Source organism: Ceratotherium simum, chromosome 8 (genome assembly GCF_057802395.1).
Source record: "Ceratotherium simum simum isolate JZ-2026a chromosome 8, ASM5780239v1, whole genome shotgun sequence".
Lineage (NCBI taxonomy): Eukaryota > Metazoa > Chordata > Mammalia > Perissodactyla > Rhinocerotidae > Ceratotherium > Ceratotherium simum.
This window is the reverse complement of record NC_141907.1, coordinates 21715629-21741711: the sequence shown is the minus strand read 5'-3', so window position 1 is coordinate 21741711 and position 26083 is coordinate 21715629. Positions and strand designations below refer to the sequence as shown.

The following is a 26083-nucleotide window of genomic DNA, read 5'->3' as shown; positions in this document are numbered from 1 at the left end:
CTCAAGTCTACCAATATTTTCTTTCATGCTTAGAAAGTCCCTACCTACATTTATAATATTCTATATATATTCGCCTAAATTATATAAATCATTAGTGTTTTTCATCAAATATTTCTGGTTCTTCCCCTTTGGGAACATGCTAGCTTATCTTTTCTAGCCACTTTGGTCTCAGGTATGGCCGTATGATTTGCTCTTTCCTCAATGAAATAGATATGTGTCACCTGAAAGTTTCCAAGTGGAAGCTTCAAAAACCAGAGCAGTTAACCAGGTTCCCTCCTTCCCTCTGCACGGCAACCATCAGTGTTCCAGACAGTGGTTACTCCATCAGCCTGGGTCTCGGAGTGAGGATGACACAGAGCTAGGTTCTCATCCTATCTGGGATGAACATGACCGTGAGCAAGAAATAAACTTTGTTGTTTTAAGCCACTGAGATTTTGGATTTGTATGTTACTGCAGTATAATCTTGCACATCCTGACGAAAACAGGAAATTGTCTAGAATTTTTAACAGATTCATTTTGTGGTAAAACCATTGACCTATCTGGAATTTATTTTGAAACTAGACTGCTGGAGTTCAAATTTTAGCTCCTCCACTTACTAGCTGTATGACACTGGGCAAGTTATTGGACTTCTTGGTGACTCAGTTTCCTCAAATGGAATATGTTTACAATAATAATACCTACATCAAAGTCTATTGTAGGAATTAATTAATATAAAAAAAGTGCTTAGAACAGTGCCGAGCACATAGTATTATTAAAATGTTAGCTGCAATTACTATTACTACTATTACTTTAATTTTATTCTATATTCTGTAGTTTTTTCCCCAATATATTTAATTTTGGGTTTGTTTTTATTTATATGACTCAAGATTGTCATGTTTCTTCAACTTGAAATTTTGTGTATCCCCATTTCTGGAAAATTCTCAGCCATTATCTTTTTGAATGATGCCTCTCCCACATTCTCTGTTCACTTCTACCCGACTCCTATGAGATATAAGATTGAGCTACACTTATTCAACCTGCCATATCTCTTAATTACTTTTATCCCTCTGTGCTCCATTCTGGATGACTTCCTCAGATTTTTTTTTTTTTAAATAAGTTCACTAATTCTTTCCTTCTGTCTGTACTACGCACCAGGTACTGTTCTAGGTGCTTGGTGCTTGGGATACAACAAAGGAAAACAGACAAACCAACAAACAAAAACCCTCCCTTGTGGAGCTTAATTATAGTAGGGGGTAATAAATAGTAAACATTATAAATAATTACATTATATAGTATATTAGGCATTAAGTGCTATGAGAACAAAGTGAAGGGGAAAGAGGGAGGAGTGGTTGCCATTTTAAAGAGAGTGGTCAGGGTAGGCTGCATTAAGAAGGAAATATCTGATCAAAGACTTGAAAGGACTTGAAAAAGTTAACATATAGATATTTGGGGGAAGAGCATTCCAGGCAGAAGAGCCAACAATTGCAAAGGTGCTAAGGCAGGAATATGCCTGATGTATTAGAGGAACAGCATGCAAACAGCGTGGCTGGAGCAGATGAGGGGGAAGAGATATGCGAGAGAGGTAAAGGAGGACAAATTATGCAAGGCATTGCAGGCTATTGTCAGGATATTGGCTTTTATTGGGAGTAAAATGAGAGCCATTGTAGGGTTTTCAGCAGAGGAGTGCAATGATCTAACTTATATTTTATAAGGATCACTGTCGCCACCATGAAGAGAACTGGCCATGAGGGGCAAGGGCAGAAGCAGGGAGACCCTTTAGGAGACTACTGGTAATTGCAGGGACTAGGCAGCAGTGTGTGGTGGGCACTGGGATGTGCCATCCAGATCCCTCTTCAGGAATACAGGACTTATTACAGATGTTAGTAGTGCTGCCCTCAGCAGTCAGCTCCTTTCAGGGAATGCTTCTCCTGAAGAGAGCTGTTTTGTTTAAGGATCATGCCCTTTTCCTAGACTGGCCCACATCCAATGACGACTGACGCATAAGATAAAGGTCCGATCCTCTTGCCCCCATCTCAGGACAGGTCTGAGGGGTTATCTCACCTTCAGAGCTCTCTGCAGCATTAGCTGAGGTTTCCACTTAAACTGAATTGCAGCTGGACTTCTCCCTCTCCTCAGTCCTGCTTCATTCACTGCCTTTCTACAGGTGTTGATCCCAAGAATAGTCCCTAATAAATCTTTGGCATACTAAACTCCATCTGAGTCTGCTTCCTTGGGAACTCATCTTGCAACACAGTGCAAGTGGGGAAAATGGTCAAATTCTATATGTAATGCAAAGGCAGGGCCAACAGTATTTTACTAACACATTGGATGGTGTGTGCGAGAGAAAGATAGGAATCAAGAATGATGCCAAGTGGAAGGATGCTTGATTCTGAATAGGTGAAAAGACGGAGTTACCATCAACTGAGACAGGAAAAGTTGAGTGGAACAATTTTGGGAGTGAGATCACGGGTTCAGTTTTCAACATACTAAGTTTGAGATACCTGCAAAATATCTAAATAGAGATGTCAAATAGGCAGTTGGAGATTCTAGTCAGGAGTATGGGAGAGAGGTTTGGACTGAAGATACAAATTTGGAAGTTATCAACATACAGATGGTAATGAAAGCCACAAGATAGGTGAGCTTGGTGAAATCACCACATGGGTGAGTGTAACTCGAGAAAAGACGACCAAGAACTGAGACCAGTGACACTCTAACATTAAGATATTAGAGAGAAGGGGCCGCCCGGTGGTGCAAGCAGTTAAGTGCGCATGCTCCGCTGCAGCGGCCAGGGTTCGCCGGTTCGGATCCCGGGTGCACACCGACACACCACTTGTCAAGCCATGCTGTGGCGGTGTCCCATATAAAGTGGAGGAAGATGGGCACAGATGTTAGCCCAGGGCCAGTCTTCCTCAGCAAAAAGAGACGATTGGCAGATGTTAGCTCAGGGCTAATCTTCCTCACAAAAAAAAAAAAAGATATTAGGGAGAAGAGAAGGAACCAGTCTTGGAGACTGAGGACTAACCCAGAGAGGTGGATTTCCTACAATGCTAACGAAGGAGCTTTAGGACCCCTCATTAGCACGGGTCCCTTTGAGTGCTGGGAATTGCTGGGAGATGGTGTGTTCTAGGTAAGAAGTCACGTTGTAATCAGAAAGCATTTCCATGTATGCATTTCTAGGAAACTGCCTAATAAGATCTCAGAAAAAAGGGACCTGAATCTCTTATGCTTCTAATAACCTGTAATGATTTTTTCCCTTATTCTAAATAACTATACATGTTCTTACCTGATTTTGTATTTTTATATTATAGTCTCTTTCTTAAAATTGTATAAGCCTTAGGTCCCCAAAATGCTGAATTTGCCTCTGGTGACCAGTAAAGCAAGAGAAGAACCACAGTGTGGTGTTTTGAAAGCAAGTGAAGACAGGGCACAACTGGGTCACAGCTCTTGAGATCAATTAAGAGGAAGATTGAGCCTTGGTCATTGGATTTAGTAACTGGGGACCTTGACAACAGCAGTTTCAGCTCAAATGTAGGACACCATACACAATATTCAGTATCTGATTTTTTTTTAACTTAATGTATTTTAGAGATCTTTTCCTACCAGTGTATATGAATATACTGCTGCTTTGTATAGAGCTGCTTCATTTTAAGGGCTACATCTTATTTCATTATGGGTATATACTAAAATTTATTAGTTAGTTTATTTATTAGTTTGTATGTTAGTTCCCTACATACAAACATTTAAATGATTTTCAACTTTATGCTATTTCTGACAATGCCAAAATAATTAGCCTTTTCCTGAGTCATTTCACACATATATGAATTTCTCTGTAGGACAAATACATAAAAACAGAATTGCCCAGACAAAGGGTAAGTGCATTGAAAAATGTGATGAGGGACCAGCCCTGGTGGCCTAGTGGTTAAGTTCGGCGTGTTCCACTTTGGCGGCCCCAGGTCAGATCCCAGGCACGGACCTACACCACTCATCTGTTAGCAGCCATACTGTGGCAGTGGCCCACATGAAAAAGAAAAAAAGAGGAAGATTGGCAATGGATGTTAGCTCAGGTCAAATCTTCCTCAGCAAAAAAAGAAAGAAAAAAGAAAGAAAAATGTGATGAATACTTGGCTATGTATTCACTTCTTTGTTATCTTCTATCTACCATTTCTTTATGTTTGTAGTGGAAAGGGGGCTGTGTGGTTGAGCTCAATCCTTATGTTGTCTGGCTTTTTGTTTTCCATTATATATTTTAAATGATTATTTCTCAAATTTAAAAGAGTAAATGATTTTAATATTTTATTTGGTAAACAGGCATTTAACTGATTTATCTTATTCTAGGGGTTTTCAGTTAATTCCCTTGAATTTTTATTTATCTATACTTGATAATAATTTTGTATCCTTTCTGATATCTATAACTCTAATTTATTTTTCTTATCTTATTCATTGGCTAGACATTCCAAAAAGACTCATGTTCTTTCCTTGCTTTAGTGGGAATATCTCTAGTATTTCAACATTAAGTAACATTAACTTACATTAAGATGGCAAATGTTAGTTTCACATAAACATTGTTTATATGTCAAAAAACATACTTCCATTCTAGTGTACAAAGAGTTAGTGCAAAAAAAGGATGTTAGGTTGCATAACAATGTGAACATACTTAACACTACTGAACTATACACTTAGAAGTAGTTAACATAGTAAATTTTATGTTGCGTTTTTTACTATAATTAAAAAAAATAGATGCTATTAAATATAGACTCAAATATGTTTTGGGCATCTATTGACATAATCATACCATTTTTTAATTGTGATATAATTGACATATAACATTATATTAGTTTCTGGTGTACAACATAATTATTTGATATTTATATATACTGTGAAATGATCATGATCATATTATTTTTATTTTTAGACCTATAAATGTGATGAATATTTGCAATAATGGAGTAAAATCATTAGGTTCTAAAAAATTCTAAATCTATAAAATGCTACTGAACCAGTAAATAATATTAATCTCTTCTCTTGTCAAACTCTCCTGTATCACTGTGGTAGGTAGAATAACGGCCTCCTAAAGTTATCCACATCTTAATCCCTGGAACATGTGGACATGCCACCTTACACGACAAAAGGAATTTTGCAGATGTGATTAAGTTGAAGATCTTTAGATGAGACGATTATTTTAGATTATCTCATCAGGCTTAATGTATTACAAGGATCCTTACAAATAAAAGAGAGAAGCAGCAGGGTCAGAGTCAGAAAGAGATTTGAAAATGTTATCTGCAGGCTCTGAAGATGGAGAAAGGGACCATGAGTCAAGGGACGCAGATGTATTCTGGAACCTGGAAAAGGCAAGGGAACGTATTCTCCTCCAGAGCCTCCAGAAGGAACCCAGCCTTGACAACACTTTGATTTTAGCCCACTGAAACCCATTTCAGACCTCTGATCTTCAGAACTGAAAGAGACTACATTTTTTTTTTGTTTTAAGCCACTAAATTTGTGGTAATTTGTTATAGCAGCAACAATAAACTCATACAATTAATATAACTAATAAAGTAATACAACTAATATAATAATAAAGTAATACAACTACTAATAAACTAATACAAGTAAAGTAAATAATGCAAAAGAAAAATATACTTATAAATATCTTTCCACCATTGCCTAGAGGGCAAACAATTCCTAAAGAAATGTTTGTACTAACTTTCCCGTAGTAGGCTAGTGGGAACATAGTAATGTTAGGAGAAGTCCTGTGCTTAGATATATACCCCTTGAGTCCCTGTTGCCCTAGAGAAGATGAGATATCTGAGAATATTGGCAACTGTAAGGTGATAATGCCAAAGGTGGTATGTCAGACATTAGGTACTGGTGTGCAACTCTGGTGTACAAGCAGAGAGCTGCCAACTCCTATTCTAACCTGAGTTGTTGTTTTAACTTCTGAGATTCCAATTTTGTATCTGTAAGGAAGTGATATTTCAATTGTAAATTTGCTAGAAAATGTTGTGATTATATGAAGATGACAATTTCAATCAAATTAACTAGAAAATGTAACTTTGATTACTTACTAATTAAGTAAAAATTGATCTTTATGAGGATGAGGTTATACATGGTAATGATTTACTTTATTTAGAAGAGCTGTAAAAAACTGGATGTGTAAGTCTAAACTATGGTTTATATAGCAGAATTATACCTAAAATGTTTATATATAGCTGCAAAAGACTTACTTGGGCCTATAGCTTTCTTTAGTCTCTTGAAAATATATTTATGGTCAATGTTTCCGAGAAATAAGTTAGTTATGTAATAAAAAGCACATAAGAAATGATGGCTATCAATTGGACAATCACTTTAACTTACAACTATTACACAATTTTTTCATTTGGGGTGCTCTTGCATTTTTATCAAAAGCATTTTTTGGAGAATTTCAAATGATAAATTTTCAAGAATGACTTTTTGAAACACTCTGCTCTGATTTAAATTTTCATAAATTAAAGGGCAATGTGGCTTACAGGGCTTTGAAACGGGACAGACTGGCCTGGGGTTCTGGTAGCTGTATGAGCTTGGGCTCTGAGCCTCTGCTTCTCCATCTGTAATATGGGAATAAAGCTACCTTACAAAGTGCTGTAAAAATTAGTTATAAAGTACAGGAAGTCTCTAGAGCTGATCCTGGCACCTAATAAGCTCTCCATAAATAAATGATAAAGATAGTGCTGATGATCTCACTTGCAATGATTAGAGAATACTGGAACAAAAACAAAAAAACGAAGACTTTTTTCTGGTCTAGTTGCTTGCTTAGGCATGGGCTCTCATCTTCTTACCACATTCTCATGGAGAAAAATAAACTTTTAAAATCTTTCCCTTCTCTGTCCCCTTGACTTCCAACCTATACATCCTTCCTGTGTTTCTAATCTTAATTCCCAGTATTACCATGCTTGTAACTATTCAAAGCCTAAAAACTCAGTCATTCTCGATTCTTCTGCCTCTCTCAACCTGCATATTTAGCCAGTCTCCAAAATCCTCCTGATTCTACCTTTGATAACTCCTTCCTTCTTTCCTTCTCTCCCTCTTCCTTCCTTCCAACAAGTATTTATTGAACACCTACTGTGTGGCAGGCATTGTTCTAGGCATTGAGAATATGGCTGTGAACAAAAAAACCCCCAAATCCCTGTCCTCATAGTGTTTATGTTTTTGTGAAGGGAGATAGAGGGAAAAAAAAGCAAAATATATCATATGTCATATGGTGTTAAGTGCTGTGGAGAAAAATAATGCAGACAAGAGGGATAACGCACGTGCACACACACATGTATATACTGGAAGAAGTGTGCTATTCTACATAGGGACCTAAAAGTGGTCAGGAAATGAGCCTAGAGTAATAAGATGTTTGGCAGAAGAACAGCTCCCTGGGAGCAGACAGTTAAGCCTGGAGTTGAAGGGAGAGGTCCAGAAAAAGATATAAAATTCGGAGTTGTCAGTGTATAATGGTATTTAAAGCCATGAGAATAGATGATGACATCACCAACAGCAAGGACAGGAGAAAAACAAAAAGAGGTCCAAGGACTTATCCTTGGGATACTCTAGGGTAGGACAGGGAGATGAGGAGAAACCAGCAAAGGTGAATAAGAATGCCAGCTAGTTAAGATAGAAGTAAATCAGAAAGCAGATATTCTAGAAGCCAAGTAAAGAAAATCAAGGAGAAAGCATGATTAACTGAATGACGAAAGAGATAAAGCAAGATGAGAAGTGGGAATTGACCACTGGATTCAGCAATATGAAGTCACTCATGAGCTTAGTGGAGCAGTTGCGCAAAAAAGTCTGATTAAGGAGGGTTCAAGAGAGACTAGGAGAATAGGAATTAGAAAAAACATCTACAGATTTTTTTAAAGGAGTCTTGCTGAATAAGGGAACAGAGGAATGGCGCAGTCGCTGGAAGGGATATGGGATCAACAAAGATTTTTGTTTCACTTTATTTGGCTTTGTTTTTCAGATGAGAGGAAAAACAGCCTATTTGTCTACCAAGAAGAGTGATCCAGTAGAGACGGAAAAATTGACAATGGAAATACTAACAATTGCACTGCCTTTGAGTACCAAGGGGGGATGAGTTTTAGTGTCCAAATGCAGGGATTGGCTTTATCATAAATAAAAGCAAGGACAGTTTCCCCACAATAACAGGAAGGGAAAGCTGAGGGTACGGGTGCAGACGCAAGTTGGTGGAGTACGTGTGGTGGTGAGAGTATCTGGGGGTTCTCTTCTTAGAGCTTTTATTTTTTTCAGAAACAGGACTCAAAGTCATCAGCTGAGAGAGAAGAGGTGGAGGTCTGAAGGGAGAGGAGGTGTGAAAAGTCATCTAGGAGAATGGAGGAAAGACTGGACTAGGGAAATGAAGTAGAATTGCCAGGAGGAACTAAAGACTCTCTTGAGGTTAGTGGTCATGAATTTAAAGTAAAACTAGTTATCATGGTTGCATGTTTTTCCCCAGCCATGTTCAAATGCACACTGCAGCCAGAATTGGTGGAGAGTTGTCTTTAACCAGAGTTAAGGTTTTGTCAAGTAATTACTACTAGAAAGTAGGAGAAGGGCAAGGGAGCTGAACAAATACTCAAGAGGAAGTGATTATAATGACAGTCACGGTACTGACACGTCTTTCACACCAACTCTGCTCCATGTCCAGTGCTCGTTAATACTAACCTGAACTGCTGGAACTGCTCACTGCCACGCTAAGCTCATCTCTCCTCACCTATCAGAGCATGCACGTGCTTCATGTTCAGTTTTGTTTCTCTCATTCTCCTCCTAATTCCTTGCCTTTAAAAACCAGATATTTCTTATAACATTTTTTTTTTTCTTGTGAGGAGACCAGCCCTGTGCTAACATCTGCCAGTCCTCCTCTTTTTCTGCTGAGGAAGACTGGCCCTGGGCTAACATCCGTGCCCATCTTCCTCCACTTTATATGTGATGCCGCCACAGCATGGCTTGCCAAGCAGTGTGTGGGTGCACACCCAGCATCCGAACCGGCGAACCCCGGGCTGCTGCAGCAGAGTGTGCGCACTTAACAGCTTGCGCCACTGGGCTGGCCCTCTTATAACATTTCTATTCTGAGGCCCTAAACTGTACTATTCCCAGAATTTATTTCCCCTTTAACTGCATTTGTATGGAAAATTATTTAAACCTCTATCAGAGCCTTTATCAAATTGTATTATAGCTATGTATTTGCCTTTCTCCTCATTTTCCACCAAAATGTGAGTTTAATAAACATCTTCTTATGCAGCACAGTGCCGGTATCAGAACAGACTCTCAATAATTTGACTAAACAGACACCTGAATAAAGGATATCTGACTGCACCTGGGCCTTTCTTAAACTCCATTCAACGGCATTAAAATATCTGTAACTATGGCATACTCTAATATGTCAGTACTGCTACTAAGCAGATGCTAGATAAACCAAGCATACGAGAGAGGATTTGTCGCACAACAGAACGAGTAAATCCCCACGTCTTCCCTTTACTATGCAGGAATTCTCCCCTATGAATATTTTTTACCCTTTGGATAATAAGTTAACTTTTGTAGGTTGTCATGATACCATTAAGTACTGGAAGCCAAAAATGATATTGTCAAACTACCCAATTTACTTCCACGGAATAAGGGGTGTCTCCTGCTTGAACACATAAAACTCTGACATAATTTAAAACTTGCAACGTCACTAAGTATTTTTAAGAATTTCACTCAAGATAAAAACTAACTAAACTTTGGATTATTAAAAAGTTGACTTATTACTCAAAACATTATTTCTATAATAGTCAGTGTTGTTGCCTATAAAACTTAGGTAACTGACATGAGTCACTCAGGAGCAGTGCCTGTGTATCCTGGTAACACAGGCTCAGATTTTCCTTAAAGAGGGATTACCGGAGGTTTCCTCATCTATATATGGACACAGCAACGCCACATGCCATCGAATTTTGTAATCTAGTCACAAAACCCAATAAATGGGTTATGACCCAGAGCATGGCCAAGAACATTAAATTCACTCCAATATCACCAACAATTTTCCCATAGAGCAGCTGTGTTGCTGGGCAGCGCTGCCAAAGGAAAGCCTGTAAGCAATGATAAGAAAAGGCTTTCTATTGTCTTACCTCATAAACATACACACATATATACACATATACATATGCACACACGTATGAATAAAATGTTTTTCCCAGAGAGAAACCAGAACTCAATTTCTGATAATAGAATATTGATTTCAATGCATATAATTACATATATTTTTATTACTTAAAATTAACTTCTCTAAAAATTCAGACTAATTGCAAAATAAACAATTAAAACGTATGATCATGGAAAGTGTTTTCTTAGTGACTATCCACATGGGGAAAATTTAGTTCTGCATAATTCCCAAAGACAGAGCTTCGGTGTTGTAATTATCCTTTTATTTATATTATAGGAATAAAGATCCACATTAAAGCTTATCTAGTGTCATTTCCAAAGTACTAAAAGCAGCAGAGGCCATGAGATCTATGACTGAAAAAATTATGTGAAATCTAAAAATAATACAATTTAGACTAAAATATTGATAAAAATGGAAAATAAAGGTTAAGGCACATGCCTATAGTACTTACTGTCTGTGATATTAATTTAATATCCAATGCTATATATAAACACTTTAAAACAATTTCAAAACATGTCTTGCCTCCTTAGCTAAAATATAAGCCCATCAAGGGTGGCATCATTTACATATAATATAAGGATCAATAAATATTTACTGATGATCATTCTGCTTTTTCTCAGAGAATGTGGTCACTGTTTGTAAATAATTCTGTTTGTCAGACTCAGTCACTTTTAAGTTTTCCAAGTTTATGTGAGGCAGGCAAAAATGAGTATACCCTCAAGGGTTAACTCTGGCACTATGTGGAGGAATTGTTATTGCTCTCATTTAAAACGATACCCTTACTGACCCTGTTCAGCAAATGAGGCAGACTGGTTACCCGACAAGGCCCTTTTACCACCACCAAAGAGCCTTTGTAGTTGTAACTAAAATTTGACAATCCTCTTCTCTCCAGTCACCAAAGGGATGAAATTATCAAATTTACACTTTCTCTATCCATGCACTGACTAGTCAACACACTAGAAATCAAGCCATTATTGGCCTTGGGTTAATATTATAATTTATGTATTCATATGTTTAGTGTCATAACAGTTTCACATTAAAGCATAGGAAGAACAAAAAAATTTAACAAGTTAGTTAAATTTTTGCCAAGTAGATATTTATTTGATTTTGTTTGTTTTATATCTTTAATACTATGCAACATTAACTAATCTGTTTCCCTTAGGAGTCAGTTCATAAAAAAGATCCATCAGGGGCCGGCCCTGTGGCTTAGCGGTTAAGTGCATGCGCTCCGCTACTGGCGGCCCGGGTTCGGATCCCAGGCGCGCACTGACGCACTGCTTGTCCGGTCATGCTGTGGTGGCATCCCACACACAGCAACTAGAAGGATGTGCAACTATGACATAGAACTATCTACTGGGGCTCTGGAGAGACAAAGGGAAAAAAAAAAGGAAGAGGATTGGCAATAGATGTTAGCTCAGGGCTGATCTTCCTCACAAAAAAAAAAAGAAAAGATCTCTCTAGAATCAGGGATGGGGCAGAGAACATGACCAACCAAGTACCTGACTTCACAGAGCTTAGGTCCTCGTGGGTAAAACAAGCAATAAACAAATAAAAATACATATTTAAAAAGATTCATCATATCTAGAACCAAACTCTCTACTGACGGAAATCTAGAGTCCCGTACCAGACAGTAAAACTTAGTCAGCCAATAATTCCTATATTAAGCTTTCAGATAAAAGAAGAAAGTTTCCTTCTCAATAAAAAAAAAAAAAATCAATGAAAAAAGGTATATGATGTTAAGATAAATTTTTATTCAGCATGCTATGCACTAGAATTAACAATGAAGACCAAAACACTTACAGAATTTAGATGAGAGATACAATTATAAAATAATCAAATAAGCTATAGTAGGCACTATAAATGAAAAGTACGGAATGTACTACACGGTAGTTTCAAAGCACATTTTATTTTTTTGTGAGGAAGACTAGCCCTGAGCTAACATTCGATGCCAATCGTCCTCTTTTTGCTGAGGAAGACCAGCCCTGGGCTAACATCTGTGCCCATCTTCCTCTACTTTATATGGGATGCCACCACAGCATGGCTTGAGAAGCAGTGCGTCGGTGCGCGCCTGGGATCCGAACCTTCGAACCCCAGGCTGCCGAAGCAGAGCACACGCTGGGCCACCAGGCCGGCCTCTCAAAGCACATTTTAGATGGCCATGACCTTGTTGTTTGTGTTTGTGTTGGAAAGTAGGGAGTAGGTCAGGGAAGATGTATCTGAGTAAGTGATATTTCAGTTGAGAGCTGAAAGAAATATAGAAATTTACTAGGGAAAAAGGAGAACGTAACAGTCTTTTACATCAAAGGAACTGCAGATCTGATAGCCCTGAGGTAGAAAGGAGTATAGTGAACTTGAGGAGCAAAAGATCAAGGTAGTTGGAATACATAGTACCAGAGTGTCAGAGCAGAGCAGAGCAGAGGTGAACGATGAGGCCGGAGGGTAGGCTGAGTCATGCAGGGTCAAGATCCAGCAATTCCACTCTTGGGTATATATCCAAAGGAATTGAAATCAGGATCTCATAGAGATATCTGCACTCTTGTGTTCACTGAAGCATTATTCACAATAGCCAAGATACGGAAACAACCAAGTGTTCGTCAATGAATGAATGGATAAAGATGTGGTATGTTTATATATACATATAATGGAATATTATCATGGAATATATACATATAATGGAATATACATACATACAATGGAATATTATTCAGCCATGAGAAAAAAGGAAATCCTGGCATTTATGACAACTTGGATGAACCTTGAGGTCATTATGCTAAGTGAAATAAATCAGACAGAGAAAGACAAATACTGTATGACATCATTTATACGTAGAATCTAAAAAAGCCAGACTCAGAGAAACAGAGAGTAGAGTGGTAATTACCAGTGGTTGAAGGGTGGTGGAAATGGGGAGATGCTAGTCAAAGGGTACAAACTTCTAGTTATAAGATTAACAAGTTCTGGGAATCTAATGTAAAGCATGGTGATTATAGCTAATAATACTGTATCATATACTTGAATATTGTGAAGAGAGTAGATCTTAAATGCTCTCACCACAAAAAAGAAATGGTAATTATGTGATGGGATGGAGGTGTTAGCTAATGCTATGGTGGTAATCATTTTGTGATACATAAATGTATCAAATCAACATACCGTACACCTTTAACATACACAATATTATATGTGAATTATATCTCAATAAAGCTGGGGGGAAAATATGAAATTTCCTTCAGCAACTATTTTGTTATCCCGGAAAACAATTTGTATGGGAAAAGCAAGATATATAGGATATCTGCTTGATGTTTTCCTTTATTTATCAATTTTCAGAATAATAGCTTGGTGCTCTAGCAAAATCCAAAAGTGACCAAAGAGCTTTTTTTTAAAGATATCACTATTGAACTTGTGGATTTTAATGTGTTTGATGTGTTTGGAACTAGTCATTATACTTTTTAACTTTCAAATTGTCCCACCTTTGCTCATTGGAACCTGTTTCAATTATCTATTACTATATAACAAATCACCCTAAAATGTCATTTGTTAAAATAACAAATAAAAAAAGACCACTCTGACTTCGTGTGCAAAATGCACTAAAGGTAGGTAGTATTAGGCAAGAGAGATGAATAAGAAGACTGATTTACTTTTTAGCTGTAGTAAAGAAATATAATAAAGACCCATAGATTAACGCCAATAAAATTATTCTGTCTTTGGGACAAGATCAACAGAATTTTCTTGCATGTGAAATTATGAAAATCTCAACAGATATAACTCAGTAACTAATAACTCTTGAGATAAAAGAATTTTAAAACTTAGGTTTTAAAAAAATCAAATAGATCTGTAATCAATACCTTTATATAAAAAACCCAACTGCTTTGTCTTGTGTCAAATCACATAAATAGCATTTTTTAAAGCCCTAATATAATCATAAAGGAGTCTTTAAGACAGTGTAATCCAAACCCTCGTTTTAATGATAAAGATATGAAGGCCCCTGGAGGTCCCGTGACTTGCCCAAGGCAACAAAGATATTTGAAGACAGAACTACTAGAACATGAGTTAAATGAAGGAAAAAGATACTATTCAATATTTACTTCAGGGGGCTGGTCCAGTGGCATAGTGGTTAAATTCATGCACTCCACTTCAGCAGCCCGGGGTTTGCAGGTTCAGATCCCAGGCACGAACCAACGCACCACTCATCAAGCCATGCTGTGGTGGCATCCCATATACAAAATAGAGGAAGACGGGCACAGATGTTAGCTCAGAGCTAATCTTCCCCAGCAAAAAGAGGAGGATTGGCAATGGATGTTAGCTCAGAGCCAGTCTTTGTCACACACAAAAAAACAAAAACACTATTTATTTCAGCACTTTGATTACACTATCTCACTGCCTTCTGGCCTCCATGGTTCTGATGAGAAGTCACCTCTTAATCTTATGGAGGATCTCTTGTATATGACAAGTCACTTTTCTCTTGCAGCTTTTGAGATTCTTTCATTGCCTTTGGCTTTGGATAGCTTGACTAGATGTATCTGGGTTTGGGTCTCTGTGTATCCTAGTTGGAATTCATTGAGTTTCCTGAGTGTGTAGATAAATGTTTTTCATCAAATTTGGGAAGTTTTCAGAAATTATTTCTTCAAATATTATTCTGTTCTTTTTCTCTCTTTTTTCCTTCTGGTACTTCCATTATACATATGTAGGTGAGCATAATAGTGTAGTACATTTCTCTGAAGCTCTGTTCACTTATCTCCATTCTTTTCCCTCTGTTCTCTGGATGACATAATCTCTACTGATCTACCTTCAAGTTCACTGATTTTTTTTGGCCTGTTCAAATCTACTGTTGAGTCCCTCCAGTGAATTTTTCATTTCAGTTATGGTACATTTCAATTCCACAATTTCCATTTGGTATTTTTTTATAATTTCTATCTTTTTATTGATCTCTATTTGATGAGCATTGTCATCATACCTTCCTTGACTTCTTTAAGCATGGTTTCCTTTAGTTTTTTGAACATATTTACAATGGCTGCTTTGAAGTCTTTGTTAAGTCTGACATCTAGGCCCTCTTACAGGCAGCTGGGGTTCGTTGCTGTTGTTCGCTTGTTTATTTGCCTAGTAACTTGGTTGGAATATTTTACTGAAGTTTATTTCTCTCTCAGTGTGAAACCTCTGATGTACCTCAGAGGATGCAGCCTTGGGCATACACACAGTCACTCTTTGATGACACTGGTTTTAGCAGGGCTCTCTTTGATGTCTCTTTCCCTGATCTGTCTGCTAAGCTTTCTAGCTCTGGTGGTATCACAGTGCACTAATCGCCCGCTGACTGCTCTATTGTTTTCAACAATGTGCTCAGGCATAAATTGTACCACAGTCTGATACAATTAAATTTGGAATCCTTTGCAGAAGTCATTTTTGAGGCCAGTCTTTGAGGTTTGTTCTTACCCCAGAGGGACTCTTCCTCGCTGTCTCTATCCCTGGTCTCTCAGGTAAACTAGGTGGCTTAGGGTTTAGCTTGTTACTCATGGAGCTAACTGCCTACCATTAAAGTCTCCATTGTTTTAGAGAGCCCCACTAGGCTTGAACTTTACCAAACTTCATTTAAAGTCAGTTCTTTGAAGAGGGCTTCAGCACTCTCTTTTCTTATGGTTGCCTCTATTCCTGGGCAAAATCTCTGAGGCACTGCTCTGGAGCTGGAGGTGGGGACAGTGGTTGACTTCTCTTGGAGTGACACTTTTGCTTTCTGAGAAGGGCACTGGGTGGGGATGGTAGCCTCTGATCTTCTCAGCTTGCCCCTCCCAATGTGCAACCTCTACTCTATGAGTAAGCTGGGGTGAAGGCAGTGGGGGCCCAGTGTTCTCAGCCTTTTGAGAACAGGCAGAGCTCTTAGGACAGGGTCTGCCCTATGAGTGGAGGCTGGGTGGAAGAAGGGAACTTTTGTCAGGACCAACATTTGTCAGGACCTCTGGAATTGAGCATCTGCAACACAGAGTTGATGGGTAGAAGAAATACTGTCTACCTGCCCCTCCTATGGAGATACTGTGGCCCTTGACTAGAAGCTAGAGGGAAAGGGAGCCCCATCTTCTTAGACACACTCAGCTGAATCGAACTTCCATCATGCTGATCTGGGGATGAGGGGAGAGAAAGAGTGCCACAGATTGCTCTTACTGGGCTTTAGTAGCTTTTCTTGAATAAATGTTTTTCCATTTGCAGACTTGATGTGTGACCTTAAGACAGTTTCTGGATATTTGAAATAAATGTTTTTAAAAATAATTTTCACCAGTTATGGTTTTTCTGCTGGGTATAGTTCCATGGAGCTCCTTATGCTGCCATTCCAGAAGTGATAATTTCCACTCAACATTTCTTAAGTACAGAGGTTAACAGTAGGCTAACACTACTATATAAATGAAGTATTAACTTTACTTGTATATTCAAAATTTTACTGAATACTAAGAATTTAGGCACCGGGCTACTATTAGCTACATAAGTAAAAAAACTTTTAGAAGCTTTTTGTATTTTCCAACTTTTAATTAATAACTAACTTTATATTAAAGAACGGGATTTTAAATCTTTATTTTTTAAAATAAAAAAATAATGGTATATTTGAAATCATTGAAATTCTCTTAAAATTCTTTCTAGGGTTATTTCAAATTTCAATTTTATAAGTAAATTTTATAGTCTTTGGACTTCAGCTCTTGGAATATATGATTAATTAAACCTTCTTGAGAGATTCTTATTTAACTCTTTTTTCTTAAACACACACACCACCACCACTATTATCAAACAGAAACCTGCTAATCTAAACAGCTGGGACTGATTTACATTTAATCAAGCAGATTGCCATGAGGAATCTAAATATTTCTCCATGACATTTATATTGACATTCACTCAAAATCAAATTATTAATATATATGTGTGACCTTTTAAAAAAAGAACATCATCTAGGCAATTCTATATAAATTACCTATTTTCTATTTATGATAAAATGTTTTTATTTTAGTAGATATGAAAAAGATCTAGGTAAGAATCCAAACTCCCACAATACCAGCATATGAATTGATCAAAGAATAATCATGACACTTCAGACGGATTTCAAAACATTTAATTATTCAATACCTTTAATAAAAAAGTATCACGCAAAATGCTTTCTCTAAACATCCTGGGATGGCTTAAATATGAATTTGACATCCAACTTAAGAATCTGTGCCTCTCTCTCTCCTGGCTATAGCACATATGACCAAAAGGAACGGTCCAAACCTTCATTTGGGAAGTCTTGTTCTCCCATCTAATCCTATGTTAGAACAAAAGTTGACCTTATCCCAAACTTAGAACATTTAATTTGATAAAAAATGAACATGGTTTGGATTTCAGGAGGATTCAGTTAACAACACAGATATCTCCTAAAGTATCCTGAGTTCATTATATATTTTAATTTTTCAACTTACCTGATATAAATAATCTTCAAATACAAAATAATAGTCATCATTGCTTGCTGTCAACTTCACATCCTATAATTAAAAGTAGAGAGTACTGAAGTGAACTTAAATTTGTCTATAGTACTAAAGCACAAATGCAATTTCTAGAAACAATACTGCAATGATTTTATTATGTATGATTATAAACTTCTCAATTAGATTTTATTACTGCTATATATTTACTTGAATAATTTATATGACACGTTATTTGACCTCAAATTGCTAACACTTTTTTAGGGTCCATTAGTAATTTCTTATTATTTCAATTTTATCTCCTTTTAATCTAATATTTAGGTGGCTTAAAGTTGGAAAAGTGATGCAATCATAACATCCAGAAGCAACCATAACAATCTGGCCCCAAATTACTGTTCCAATCTCAGCCTCCACTGTTCAAGTCCACATGCTTGCCATTCCCTCAAAATACCAAAAATCTTCCATGCCTTTGTGATTATTCACTTGCAAGTCATTGCTTATGACCCCACAAACAAACAAAGAAGACAATGTTTATCTTCAAGAAGTCTACAGTCTCACCAGCAAGAAAACACACATAGTAGAAATATGGGAACAATTAACAAGAAATATTGCAGAAATCCATGATAATATTGCTCAATCTACAAAATTCAACTGGGCTGTTGAGCAAAGTGGCAATCAGGGGAGGATGAAATGAGCCATGGATGACTCTGGAGGTAGTGAATGTGTGCTAAGGCTGGAAAAAACTCAAAGACACAGATTAAGAGACAAGAAAGAGGCCAGTCTTCTAAGTCAGAAGACAACATGAGCAGAGGTAGAGATCATGCATTCTCAACAGGGATGATATTGCCTCTAAGGGGGAGAGAACTGGTTCGTGGGGACCAAAAGATTGTATGTATTACCATGGTTTATGGACCTCCAAAGCTCACCTCTATCCAACAAAATCTTATTCTTTGGTATTTAATTTTTCATATTGAATAAAAATTAATTAATTTTTCTCTTTAAGGGGGTAATAATGAAGAAAGGTTGTAAAACGCTGGTATAAACTGTCAAATCATAGTAAGTGGTGGAAAACTGCAGAAGGTGTGGATACAAGGCAAGTTTGTGAAAAAAGAAAAAAAACAACTGGTCCAGAGAGAACCATTTAGTAATTTAGCTTACGGAGGGTTTGATGATGATCTGTATTTAGTATTGCCTTGTTCTTTTCATTCCTTTAACCACTAAAATAATTTTACTTTATTTTCAGTTAAATTACAAATGAGTTTTTGCCAAAGGAGCCATAATGAAACTTCAAATAAGTTTTCTAAATGCCCATTCCCTCGAGGGCTGACTTTAATAATGTTTGGAGTTGTTCCAATAAGATCAACAGAGCTCAACTAACACAAGTCAGGAACAACCAGAGACAGTTATCTTCCTAAAAACACTCATGTTGTGGACAGTCAGGATTGATTTTACCAAAACTTATATTCAATTCTTCAGCCACAAACTGTTGACCTCTTTCTCATAGCAGATTTTCTTTACTGACTCAGACTGAAATTCATGTTGGCAGCAAAGAGAACTCTCACCCCAGCATCGCTGCTTTTCTGAATTTCTTCTCCTGTGAGTCTTCTCTCATTTTAACAGCAAAGAGGCTGAAGGTCTTAAAGCTCAAAAGATCTCTTATGCTGTTGCTAAAATAATCCACTGAGCATGATCATTTGACCCAAAAGTTAAGAGTAGTGTCTGTGATCCAAATCTATGTAAAACCTTTGTGAGAGTCAAGACTTTTTACCAAAGACTGTATCTTCTTAACTCTCCTCATCTTTGCTGTCTATAGAGCGTAGCCATTAAAAGTACAGTTGTGAAGTCAGATTACCTAGGTTCAAATCTTGGCCTCGCTACTTAATATGTGAATTTAAACAAATTTCTTTAATATTTCTTTATCTCAGTTCTCTCATCTGTAAAATGGTAAAATAATAGTACTTCCTGTTTTGCTGAAACACGTGTGTCAATATGTGGCTGGTAAGTAAAGGAATGATGTCAGTATAATATGGAAATTGTGTTGGTTAGTACGCAATTTTTCTTTATAAAGGGGGAGCCAGAACAGCACGAGTACAATTATAACCTTCAGCAGGAAAGGAAAAAGCCCTCGGGTTAGGTGCTGCACAGGCACGAGCCCTTATAACTGTATTTGAAGAAAATTAAAAATGAATGACCACACTGCAAGCTCCCTCTCCAGAGAGGCACACCTCCAGTCTTGCACATCTTAGTGGCTGAACTTCCTCTTGTGCCCACCTTAACAGCAGCTCCAGCGGCCAGCGCCTCACTTCCATCTGCACTATTTTAGCATTTCTACTTTATTATTTTTGTAAATTTTTAATAGATCCTGCGGGAACAGCTGCCTGAGCTGTCCAATTCACCTCCCAAGCTACCAATTATTGTTTTTGTTAGTATTCTGGTTACAAAGTTGCAAAAACCACCCCAACCCCATTTTTCCCATAAGCTCTATTATTTTTAATGCATGACTTTGCAGAATCCAAGTTTTTTTTCCAGGAAAAAAATGCATTTATCATTTATGGGTTAAATGCTGGTATCTGCTGTTCTTAAGGTAGCTGTCAGGATCAAATGACAATCTATGTAAAGAGTTTGGGACACTGTATGGCACATAGTAAGCAGTCATTAAATGCTAGTAGTTGTTGTTATTATTAACCTTGATCATGTTCCACCCAGACAAATCTTCAGGTCCTCCGTGTGCAATCTTCTCTCCTCCATTTCTGAGACCTGGAATAATATGCCCTTTTTCTCTACCTTACAAGTTCTAAATTTAAAATCCAAGTCTTTTAGACAGGAAACAACAAGTGTTGGAGAGGATGTGGAGAGAAAGGAACTCTCATACACTGCTGGTGGGAGTGCAAACTGGTGCAGCCACTATGGAAAACAGTATGGAGATTCCTCAGAAAATTAAGAATAGAACTACCATATGATCCAGCTATTCCACTGCCGAGTATTTATCCAAAGAACTTGAAAACACCAATGTGTAAAGATACATGCACCCCTGTGTTCACTGCAGCGTTATTCACAATAGCCAAGACTTGGAAGCACCCTAAGTGCCCATCAAGGGACGAATGGATAAAGAAGATGTGGTATATATACACAATGGAATACTACTTAGCCTTAAGAAACGATGAAATCCAGCCATTTGTGACAACATGGATGGACATTGAGGGTATTATGCAAAGTGAAATAAGTCAGAGAGAGAAGGTCAAATACCGTATGATCTCACTCATTAAGTAGTAGATAATAACAACAACAAACAAACACATAGAGACAGAGATTGGATTGGTGGTTACCAGAGGGGAAGGGGGGAGGGAGGAGGGCGAAAGGGATAATTCGGCACATGTGTGTGGTAATGGGTTGTAATTAGTATTTGGGTGGTGAACACGATGTAATCTATGCAGAAATAGAAGTATAATGATGTACACCTGAAATTTATACAATGTTATAAACCAATGTTACTGCACTAAACAAAAAATTTTTAAAAAATAAAATAAAATAAAATCCAAGTCTTTTAAACAGCCTAATGATTAATCCAGAATCAGTCATATCCTATATCATCCTTACAGCATCTACATCTCAACTCTCAACTTGATATCAGATGCCTGGAGACAAAAACTCAATGTGTCCCTATCATAAAATTTGAGACGTGCTTACCCATATGTCTAGAAACCAGAAAAAATTAAAAATACAGAATGACTTCAACACAAGAGAATAAACAAGTAGGACCTAAAGAATCATGAGGTAAATAAGATAACATATTATAGTCTGATTTTCCTTTCAGTTGCTTTTTTATTTAGTTTGTGTGGAAAACTTGAATTTATAAAGACAAGTAACGCTTATCATTCTCTTAATCAAAAAAATGGGAGGACCAGGCAAAGTCCATGAGGACAGCATCAAAGGGAAAGAAGATAATATTGAATGGAAACTACAAATTTTGAAGGTTAACCTTAATTTTGTAAGCATAATGATCACTTCAAATTATTTTGCAAGGTTAACGTGTACTAGCAGCATATACAGTGCAGGCCCTGCATGCTGAAGATTCTCAATAATTGTTTAACGATATTAATGAAATGGAAAACTATGCACACTTTTACTTACTTTATAAATTAGACTGTCCACCAAAAGGTCATGTTGTATCACATTGGTCTTAAGCTGTTCATAATATAAGATATCCTAGATTTAAAAGTAAAACAAACAAAAAAATTAAAGGTCAATCACATTTATTAAGTCAGCCTCAAACTTTAATAATCATTAATAGTATTATAAACACAAAGAGGATAGAGACTTTATTTTATTCACTACTGCATTCTTCATGTTTGTCCAATAGTAGATGCTCAATAACTATACCTAACCTCATCACTTGGGATCAGATCTGGCACCTGGTACATACTCAATCAATGTTTTCTAAATTGATTAAATTTAACTTTAATAGCAAATATAGTATTTTTTTTTTAAAGATTTTATTTATTTATTTTTTCCCCCCAAAGCCCCAGTAGATAGTTGTATGTCATAGCTGCACATCCTTCTAGTTGCTGTATGTGGGACACGGCCTCAGCATGGCCTGAGAAGCGGTGTGTTGGTGCACACCCGGGGATCCGAACCCGGGCCGCCAGCAGCGGAGCGCGCACACTTAACCGCTAAGCCATGGGGCTGGCCCAACAAATATACCATTTATTAAGTAATTACTAGGTGCCAGGAACTGATTTACCCACTATACATGAGTTAGCTTATTTAATCCCATACCAACAAAATAAAATAGCTCAGTGATTATTATTCCCATTTATATTTGAGATATGAGGTCAAGAGAAAAAAGTAACTTGCTGTCCAAAGCCACAAAGGTAGTACAGATTTGATCTCAGGAAACCTGGTCCAAGAACCTATACAAAAACCCAGAAGGACTACTCTATACTGCCTTTCTAATATTTAAATTATTATAAAAAAAAATTTAAACATATTAAATCACCCTCGGTAATAAAAGCAATCATATAGCATATGAAAGAAGTCAGGTTTTTTTAATATTATAATATGGTCCCATAATACTATAAAATCTGATTAACTCTACACAGCAATAAGATTAGGCTAATATTTAATTTAATAGAGAATAAGAAATTGAAGAAAGAGAGGGAAGATGGAAAGGAAGAGAAAAAGAGAGAAAAGGAAAAAGAGGGAAAGAGGGAGGAGGGACTGAGACCGTAATCAAGTTAAGCATCAGGTTAACAGTTGATCAGGGCATTCATAATAAAGGTAAAAAAAAAAAAAAATGAAAGTAAGGATCAAATGGGTAGGTGGGTAGCAGCTGTGTTAAAGAGACATGGAAATATCATCTCATTGCTCTAGCTGACCCCTGTGTTCCTCCGAATCCCTCCATTCATCTCTCAGGCACTTGAGCCCTGGTTTCTGCCCACATCCAACACTGTGTGGCTTCATTAGCACACACCAATCTGTGTGATTCTTTCTGAAGACATTCTCTCAAACAAGTAAGAGTTGTGGGACGGGGTTGTCTGGGATAAAGAAGAGCATCTGTTGCATGCAGCTGCTTTGGCAGGATGGTGTCCCACCATATGTTTCCTGAAATATAATTTCTTAATTTTGAAAAATGCTTAATACACACTTCTCTGATTTGCGTCAAAGTGCTCTTTGCCTAAGGACAGTCTAGGGATCTACTGGCTATTTTCAGTTATTTTAATTTTAATAAAAAAGCCTTATTTCATTCTTATTCCTGATGTTTTGATTTCTTAAGCAAAGCAAAATTATTTTACTATTTTATTTACCTTCTATTGTACCTATCGAATCCATCTCTCTGGCTAGAAAAAAAGAACATTCTTAAAGGCAGGAATAGCACCTAATTCAAGTACTAATCTTTGACAATCGGCAAAGGGCCTAGTATTGTACTTTAATGTTTTCTAATGAAGGGAGTAGAAAAGCTAAGGAGTTTAGAGTTATGTCTCTTTATAAAAATAAAGTAAGTTTAAATTATAAATTGAGGGCCGGCCCCGTGGCTTAGTGGTTAGGTGCACGTGCTCCGCTGCTGGCGGCCCGGGGTTCGGATCCCGGGCGCGCACCAAGGCACCGCTTCTCCAGCCATGCTGAGGCCGCGTCCCACATACAGCAACTAGAAGGATGTGCAACTATGACATAGAACTATCTACTGGGGCTTTGGGGGTAAAATAAATAAATAAAATCTTTAAATTATAAATTGATATATGACGATTAAAATAAGTGAAATAATCTAAAGCTGGATAAAGAAAAAGTTAATAATCTTTTCTTCTTCCATCCTACCTTCCTGAAGAAACTAATGTTTTTTATACTGTATTTGTAACATTATTTGTAATTTGTGTTCTTCCATACCTTTCTCCATGCTTATACAAATATATAATCATATAAAACTCCCAATCATAATAAGGGTTTTGGTTGTCATTTTTTAACATAAAATGGAATCATACTAAACTCATTATTCAGCTTTTCTAACCTAATGATATATCATAGTCATCTCTCTATTTTAACAAATATACATCTATCTCATTCTTTTTAATAGCTAAATACACTTTAATATTTTTATAGCTGTGCTCTAGATGTAAAATTTATTTAATCATTCCCCTATAGATGGACACAGGCTGTTTCTAGTTGTTTGTCACTACAAATAATACTGCAATAAATACCCTTGTGCACATATGCTTTTTTATCTATGGAATAAATTGGCAAAGGTAGGATTGCAGGCTGAAGGCTGTATATATCTTCAGTTGGACTACAGATTGCCTGATTACTTTCCAAAAAAGTATCAATTCATATTCCCAGCAACAACACATGAGAGCACAAGTTTATCCACATCTTCACCTCTTTTAACTTTCTCATGGATGAAAAACGGTATCTTACTGTTGTGTTAATTTGCACATTCCCAAATAACCATAAAGTTGAACATCCTTTCATATGTTTACTGGCCATCTGAATTTCCCCTTTAATGATTTGCCTTTCATAACATTTACCTATTTTCTATTAGATTATATTTATTTTATTAATTTGTCAGACTTTTTATTTATAATGAGAATTAACTCTTTGTCATCCGTGTTACAAATACTTTTTCTTCAAAATAATATGTGTTGTTTGATTTTTGTTTATGGTATACATTGACAAATTTTTAAAAATTCTTTATGGCTTTGGGTTTTCTTGCTTGCCTTAAGCAAGGCTCTCCTACCACATGTTTATACAAATATTTTCCTATATTTTTAATTGCTATTTTTTAATTTAAATATTTATAATCTACCTGGAACTTACTTTTATATATAGTAAGCAAAGGTCTGTTTTTCTTTTAGAAAGAATGGTTAATTATCTGCATCATTTATTAAATAAACCATGCATTTTCAATTGAAATAAAACTTTAACTCTTCTCTATAAGAAATGGACAGATTCAGTAGGCAGAAAATCAACAAGGACAAAGTTGAACTCAACAACACCATCAATCAACTGGATATAATGGACATCTATGCACTACTTCATCCAACAACAGCAGAATGCATATGCTTCTCAAGTTCGCATAGAACATTCACCAAGATAGATAGACCACATTCTGGTCATAAAACACAGCCTCAACAAATCTGAAAGGACAGAAATCATAGAATGTCTGCTCTCAGATCACAATGGAATTAAACTAGAAATCAATAACAGAACGGTAACTGGAAAATCCCCAAATACGTGGAGATTAAACAACACACTTCTAAATAATGCATGGCTCAGAGAAGAAATCTCAAGAGAAATTTAAAAATATTTTAAACTACATGAAAATGAAAATGTAACACCAAAATTTGTAGGATGCAGTCAGAGCAGTGCTTAGAGGGAAATTTATAGGACTGAATGCATATATTAGAAATCAAGCAAGATCTAAAATCAATAATCTAAGTTTCCACCTGAGGAAACTAGAAAAAGAAGAGCAAATTAAATCCAAAGTAAGTAGAAGAAAAGAAATGATAAGAATTAGAGCATAAATAAATAAAATTGAAAACAGGAAATCAATAGAGAAAAATCATCAAAACCAAAAGCTGGTTCTTTGAAAAGATCCATAATGCTGATGAGCCTCTAGCCAGGCTAACTAAGAAAAAAAGAGAGAGGACACAAATTACTAATACCAGAAATGAAAGAGGGGACATCACTACAGATCCTGTGGACATTAAAATGGATAATAAAGGAATACCATTAACAACTCTATGCCCACAAATTTGGTAACCTAGATGAAATGGACCAATTACTTGAACAACACAATTTGCCAAAATTCACACAAGAAGAAATAGACAATCTGAATAGGCCTATGTCTATTAAAGTAACCGATTCAATAATTAATAACCTTCCAAAACAGACAACACCAGGCCTAGAGGGGTTCACTGGTGAATTCTACCAAACATTGAAAAAAGAAATTCTACCAATCCTCTACAATCTCTTTCAGAGGACAGAAGCAGAGGGAATATTGCCTAACTCATTCTAAGAGGCCAGCATTGCCCTAATA

General features: G+C 36.7%; 1 protein-coding gene across 8 annotated transcripts in view; it reads right to left on the bottom strand.

The window, feature by feature from the left end:
- The window catches only part of TBC1D19 (TBC1 domain family member 19), a 137143-nt gene that overhangs the window by 36801 nt on the left and 74259 nt on the right, over nt 1–26083 (bottom strand). For all 8 annotated transcript variants that reach the window (XM_087434155.1, XM_014786654.2, XM_087434153.1 and 5 more), the window contains 2 exons: nt 21688–21762; nt 17554–17616 (listed from right to left, as the gene is read on the bottom strand). In XM_087434155.1, the coding sequence (XP_087290281.1) occupies nt 17554–17616; nt 21688–21762 (138 nt within the window). The remainder of the gene's footprint in view (nt 1–17553; nt 17617–21687; nt 21763–26083) is intronic.